At 52.5% G+C, this 7,202-nt stretch overlaps 1 protein-coding gene across 1 annotated transcript; it reads right to left on the bottom strand.

The window, feature by feature from the left end:
* Window positions 1-4,651: 4,651 nt before the first annotated feature.
* LOC136996000 (olfactory receptor 14A16-like) lies at window positions 4,652-5,611 on the bottom strand. Its single transcript, XM_067316994.1, has one exon. It carries the CDS (start codon window positions 5,609-5,611, stop codon window positions 4,652-4,654), a length of 960 nt encoding a protein of 319 aa, XP_067173095.1.
* Window positions 5,612-7,202: the final 1,591 nt, after the last annotated feature.

Genomic DNA, 7,202 nt, shown 5'->3' with positions numbered 1-7,202 from the left:
GGTGAGAGCTGAAGCCACTCTGGGTTTCTAGGTGAGACATTTCTTCTGCAAAAATTGGGATGTTTCCAACAGGAAAACCACTGCTGCCCCAGACTGCAGCCCCATGGAATGTGTCCCAGGAGGACTGGGAACAGAACTTCACCTTCCAAGCATGCTGAAAATATGAAAATGCCCTCCAATCTCAAAGAGCTACGGGTATCTCCTACATCGAGACTTCCCCTTTCCAACCATCTGTGCTACTTACAGCTACCTTCACAGGGGCTGACGTCTCCAGGTAACAACGGGGACTTTATTTTCTTCAGATTTCTTTCCATACCAGAGGCTGGGCCATGCAGTCTCCTTCAATCTCAAGTCAGGTAGGGTTTTCCCCCAATACACCTGGCAGCTGGGGAAGCCCCAAAGGGCAAGTGTGACTTGAAAGGTGGGGGAAGGCAGACAGCTGAGCCTGTCAGAGCCTGACCATCTCCTCCAGTGGTCACCAGCAACTGTGACATCAGAGAGTGTGACATCACAACTGGGCAACCAGGTGAGCACATCAGGTGGGGCAGCACAGGCACAACTGCCTTGGAGGCCAATGGGCACCAACGCGCTTTTCCTTACTCTAGCAGGGGTGATGACTAGAAGAACTGCTTCCAAGCAGTTTCCTCCTAGAACAAGGAAACCTGCTTTTCTGTCACACCCAAGGCTACAGATGGTCATTTCTGCTGAATTTCATGACATCTGGCCACCTGCAGTCCTGCTCTTGGATCACCTGGAGCTGGAGGTGGCTCCTCTGGCTTGTCTCTCAAGGAGACAAAGCTCACACCTGTGAACTTTATGGCCAGCAGACCTCCTTTCCTTGTCAGCTCCTCGATCACCTGTGTCAGGCTGTTGTGGTCAATGTACTCCAGAAACCTCCTGGATGGCTTGTCCCTGCTGTGTTGTCCCTCCAGCCAGTCTTGGGGTGCTTAAGGTCCCCACTCACGAGGACCAGGGCTTACAAATGTGAGGCTTCTTCCAGTTGTCTGAAGAAGGCCTCATCTGCTGTTTTTTCCTGATCAGGTGGCTGTAGCTGACCCCCAGCGCAATGTCACCCATGTTGCTCTGCCCACTGGCCCTGACCCATAGGCTCTCAGTTGGCTCATCATCCATCCCAAGCAGAGCTGCCTTCATTTGAGCTGCTCTCCCACATGAAGGGCAACTCCCCCTCCTCGCCTTGCCCGCCTGTCCTTCCTAAAGAGCCTCTGTCCATCCCTCACAGCACTCCAGTCCTCTGAGCGATCCCACCACATCTCTGGGATGCCAATGAGATCATAACTCTGCAGCAGCACACAGACCTCTCATGCCTCGTGTTTGCTCCCCATGCTGCAGGCATCAGTGTCCGGGCACTTCAGAGAGGCACCAGCCATGCTCATTTCTCAGGAAGGCTATGGGAGCTTCCCCTGTAATGCTTTCCTGTAGGCACGTCCTTGTTTATGAGGATCCGCTTGGGGTGGGCCCCCTTCAGCCCTGCTTTGTGGATTACAGGGTCCTGACTGTTTATGCCACTCTGCACCCTTTCCTTGACAACCTGGTCCACCACTTCCTCACTTGACTGTTGGTCATCCTCTCCCTCCTCTCGTTCCCAGTGTAACACTCCCCTTACCAGGTTTGCCAGGCTGTCAGCAAAGATGCTCTTGTTGTGCTTGTTCAGCCTGATCCAATGTCTTCCAAGCAGAGGGCCCCATGGTCATAAAACCAAAACCCTTTTGCTGACACCAGCTGTGCAACCAGTTGGTCACCCACAGGATCTGTCCCGACCTCCTCAAACCCTTCGCCCTCACCAGCAAGATTGAAAAGAAAACCACCTGGGTCCCAGATCCCCCAGTCATCGCCCCCAGAGCCTGGTAGTTGTGCTTGATGCTTTGCAGGTCTCCCTGGTCAGTGCCTTTGGTGCTCACATGGATGAACAACACAGGATGACAGTGTGAGGGGCAGACAAGCCTTGGCCATCTTCACCGATGGGCCTTCCCACTGTGACAGAAACACCCTCACGATCATGATCCCAGCCAAGTCACCTTGACCTCCTCTCCCTCTTTTGTCCATCCAGGCCCTCAATGCTCCTGGCTGGGCTTTGTCATTTCCTGCAGGCCCTAACAAACCTGCACACCTGCCTGCCTCCTCCCCATGGACTTCAGTGACACCACTAAACTCCCTGGCACCTTCATGTCCTTGGTGTCCCCCAGGAAACCCTGCAAGCCCAAGGACACCTCAACACCTTCCCGTGTGGTTGGGGTTCAGGGCACTGTCCAAAGAGGACAGTGGAGATGGCATTGATAAGTTAGAACAGGCTTCTCTGAGCAAAAGTCATTCCACTCCTCATAGCACCCCCACATTGCCTCTCTCCTTTACCTTGCTCACCTCCCTTTCCTGATCTCTGGTTTGTGCTGAGGATGCTGTGCAGCACGGGGGCCTCTGCCCATGGGCTCCACAGGAGTCAGCCCTGCTCTGCTGGGGGGTGCAAATGGAGATGTCGGACTGCCCTGTGCATTTGGTGGGCATCCCTGGGGATGGGCACCATGAGCTGAGTGAAGGAGATTATGTCCAGTGACTCAGGGGCAATAGTCTCTTTTTATCCTTGTGAGAGACCAATACAGCACTCATGGCAGCTGACTCCGAAAGAGAAGATCTGACTCCGAAAGAGAAGGTCCTTGTGAGGGATTCATCTCTCCCAACCTTGCCCTCCTCAACAGAAGTGTCTGTTTCTGGATCAATCACACCAGCTCCCACTCTGCCAAGGGAGAGAAGCAGGGCAGTGAAGGCAGGGGCTGATCCGACCCTTTCCAGACACCTCTGTCCCAATGAGATGGACCCTGTCCTCATGTCAGTTTACCATCTTCCCTCTTTCTCCAGGCACTGTAGTGGCACTGGGAAGTGACTAGCTCTGAGGTGCACATCGTGCAGCAGATTACACCCACCTGTCTTGTGGACAGGCTGTGAACATGTAAACAGTGATTTCCTCCAGAAAATGGGCTGCAGTGGAGGGGTCTGTTTCTCTATTTCTTTAGTTTTCAGATGCCTCCATCACACCCTGGGAGCCTTCTTGGATGGCGTAGAAATCTTTGGCATTTCAGTTGCTCTCAGCATGAGCACTTGTGCCCCCCGAGAGGAAAAAGGGCTCATGGTGACTTTGTACGGAGTCAGGGGATCTGGTCTGTCCATGAGTCTTGCCCCTCTCTGCCCTGCATTCGCAACTCTCCCAGCTAAAGGACAATCACACTCACAAATTACTTTAAGAAAGAAACGAGATGGAACTGAGAGGGGAGGGGTTCCATTTCAAAGTGAAGCTTTTCAAATTCTTCTCTCTTCCTTCACTGCAAGCTCTGACAAAGGGTCCCAGCTTTCCTTTTGGTGCCACCAATCAGAAGGGATGATGGCGCTATGAGCTGGGAGGGTGGGGAGCATCAATCCTTCTTCAGGCACTTCCCAGGCCATGTGGAGAGCTAGGACAGCAAGGACTTCTGGCTCTGCACCATGAGCTCACTTTAGTGTGCCCACACTCTGAATATTGCCTTGGATTAAATGTCAGCATATTTCTCTCCAAGACAATTTCAAGCCCAGTTCCACTTCCTTCTCATCTCTCCCAATCCCTCCTCTGATCGCACTGGCCATTCCCACACCCCCTCCCCTCTTCTGCTGCAGGACCCTGAGCTGCTCTGCACAGCAAGCAGGCTGTGGGGCCACAGGGCCACGGGGTCACTCTGCACTGGCCATGCTGGCCAGGGCAGGAGGCAGATCCAACCAAATGGGGATTATGGCCTCTAATCCCTAAAGGGACTGCAGATGTGGCAGGTACTTGGAGGGACTATGGTGCATTTCCAAGGGTACTAGTAGTGTTTACTTGTACTTCTAGATCCTGCCCCTGATATTTCATCGGCAATGACATGAGTCAGTCTGAAGTTTCCCTTCCTGCTGCTAACTGGCTCCTCACTGCCTCTGCTGGGATTGCAGAGTCCTCCTTTGCCTGCAGATACCTAAGTTTAGTGCTTTACCTTTAAGTGACTCCACCTTGGAGGACCTCTCCCTTTGTGAAGTTCACTCCAGCACACGCTCTCCTAGGAAATGCCCTGTGCTCTCCAGGCACCTCCAGCTTCCCCTTCCAGGAGGACGGGCATCTGACACTGGGCCTTAACATATGGGACAACCCTCAGTATGTACATCAGTGACAATTGGTCATCTCCACTGTCACTGGACACCAATGGGTGAGTCCTATATCCAGCCCTTGGTCTGTAAGAAATCACAACATGATTACGAACTTTGTGCTTCTAAACCCATGGAGAACCCTGTGCAGCAGGCCCCTCTGGGGTGCAATTTCTTGGCACCAGCTTTGGAAGAAAAGCGCAGCCTTCAGGTACTACACTGGGTAGAAGCTACTTTATTACAGAGATACTGTGAGGGAGGGAGCTCTGAAAGAGTTATTATTAATTAGACACAATTTTATATAGGCACCAGGTGAGACAGAGCAGTCTCAGTAAAGGTGGAATGAACCCAAGCATTTGTGCAACAACATGACAACAACAACAACAACAACAACAACAACAACAAATAATAATAATAATAATAATAATAATGAGTAATAATAAAAATACAGTGAACAAACAATGCACAGTCCTGGTATGAGATACAGTGGGAGTCATTTGTGGAGAGCAAAGGCAATGTTACCACTGCTGAAAAATGTCCATGAAACCACTCTCTTCAGTGCATCTTTGAGCTCCTTGTTCCTCATGCTGTAGATGAGGGGGTTCACTGCTGGAGGCACCACCGAGTACAGAACAGCCACCACCAGATCCAGAGCTGGGGAGGAGAGGGAGGGGGGCTTCAGGTAGGCAAACACAGCAGTGATGACAAACAGGGAGACCACGGCCAGGTGAGGGAGGCACATGGAAAAGGCTTTGTGTCGTCCCTGCTCAGAGGGGATCCTCAGCACAGCAGTGAAGATCTGCACATAGGACACCACAATGAAGACGAAACACCCAAAGACTAAACAAAGACTAACCACACTAAGCCCAACTTCCCTGAGGTAGGAGTCTGAGCAGGAGAGCTTGAGGATCTGGGGGATTTCACAGAAGAATTGGTCCACGACATTGCCTTTGCAGAGTGGTATTGAAAAGGTATTCCCAGTGTGCAGGAGAGCATTGAGAAAACCACTGGCCCAGGCAGCTGCTGCCATTTTGACACAAGCTCTGCTGCCCATGATGGTCCCGTAGTGCAGGGGTTTGCAGATGGCAACGTAGCGGTCATAGGACATGACTGTGAGAAGAGAATACTCTCCTCCTAACAAGAAGAAAAATAGGAAGACCTGGGCAGCACAGCCCAAGTAGGAAATGGCCCTGGTGTTCCAGAGGGAATTGGCGACGGATTTGGGGACAGTGGTGGAGATGGTGCCAAGGTCAAGGAGGGAGAGGTTGAGGAGGAAGAAGTACATGGGGGTGTGGAGGTGGTGGTCGCAGGCTATGGCTGTGATGATGAGGCCATTGCCCAGGAGGGCAGCCAGGTAGATGCCCAGGAAGAGCGAGAAGTGCAAGAGCTGCAGCTCCCATGTGTCCGCGAATGCCAGGAGGAGAAACTCAGTGAGGGAGCTGCTGTTGGACATTTTGCTATCTCCATGCATGGGGGACTGTCGAAAGAAGAAAAGACATTGAGAAGTTAGGAGAGACTTTTCAAGTAAAAAAAATCCCGAAATGTTCCAGTTCTCATGCAACCCCCCACTTTGCCTCTCTCTTTACGGAGAGGATCTTTGTGCACCTCCCTTGCTTGAGCTCCACTTTGCTCTGGCTGAGTGTGCTGTGAGGAGTAGGGACCTCTGCCCATGAGCTCCAGAGGAGTCAGTCCTGCTGTAAAGCAGTGGGTATAGGGGAATGGGAGTGACTAGCTCAGACATTCTCAATTTCTGTCAGGTGAAATCCACTCACCTTGTGGAAGGGCTTTTCCCCGTCTTCACTCCCAATTCTAAAGAATGAGGTTTGAGGAACAGAGTTTGGGGGATTTTTTAATTTTCTTTGAGATGCCCCTGTCACCACTGGGGAATGTTCCTCAAAGGCAGCAATTCTCAGCATTTCTGCTGTGAATCCTGAGAAAAATGGATTCCCTGTCCCTTGGTGCAGAGTGAGGACAGCTTGTCTGTCTATTAGCCTTGTTCCCAGCTGTCATTTGCTCGCACACCTTGGAGCTGGGGGATGATCACTCTCATATGTTGCCCTAAAAAGAAACCAGCCCCTGCTGAGAGCAGACGAGTCCAGTTTCAAAGTGCAGATCTCCAAATTTCTCACCCTTTCTCCAGGCACCCGAGATTCCTCTCCACACTGTCCTTCCAGCCAAGGACACACAGGGCTCTTTTCAGATGCCCATATACAGCCTCCCACCACCAGCTCCATACTCTCAGCAGCTCTGCACCTTCTTCATTTATCTCTCAGATATCACAGAGGTGCTATGAGACAGCAGTGCCTTTCTGGAGGGCACTTGCAGCCCAGCAGGACACCGCAGGGAAACAATCAAAGGACCGTTAGGACTGGAAATGGGCTCTCCCTAAGGGACAGTCAGCTCATTTCCCAGCCGCACAGACTGCATTTCCTGGAGCTGCACATGTTAGAAGGGGGCTGGGGGAACCTCATCACCTTGCAGACCCCTCTGTTCCACAACTTGCAGCATCAATGTCTGAACTGCAGTTGAAAACCCACCAACCCCAGGGAGCCCAAGAGAAGAACAGGAGCAGCAAGGACAGGAGGGGTAACAAGGAGCAACCCCATGATCCTGCTGCCAAGGGAGGCAAGGAGAGAGAGACAGACGGGCACTCTGGAAAGCCCTCACCTTACCCAGCTGGGCATGTCTCCTTGCCGACGGGGACATTTGCAGGGTAGTCGCTCTCAGCCCCTTTGTCGGGCAGCGCAAACTGGACCCGAGGCAGGAGAGAGGCCCCTCTCCTCTGCTCGAGGTCTGGCTGCAGAGGAGGCAGCTCATGCCCTGGACCCTGTGGCTGTCAGGGCAGAGGCTCTGCTGGGTGGGAGAGGAGACACAAGGGGAGCTTGCTCAGAGGAAGGTGTCTGCATTGCAGGGACTGACCATGACTTGCCCAAATCCATCAGCCCGTGATTTTTCTGTTAGCACTTCCCTCTCCTTCCCTGCCCATCTCTGCTGCCTGGAGCTGTCCCAGCTGCCTGCAGCTTTCTCTGTCCCAACATCGTTTC

The sequence above is a fragment of the Apteryx mantelli genome, unplaced genomic scaffold, assembly GCF_036417845.1.
Source record: "Apteryx mantelli isolate bAptMan1 unplaced genomic scaffold, bAptMan1.hap1 HAP1_SCAFFOLD_20, whole genome shotgun sequence".
Taxonomy (NCBI): domain Eukaryota; kingdom Metazoa; phylum Chordata; class Aves; order Apterygiformes; family Apterygidae; genus Apteryx; species Apteryx mantelli.
Note: the sequence above shows the minus strand (reverse complement) of the source record. Positions and strands in the feature narration are given on the sequence as shown.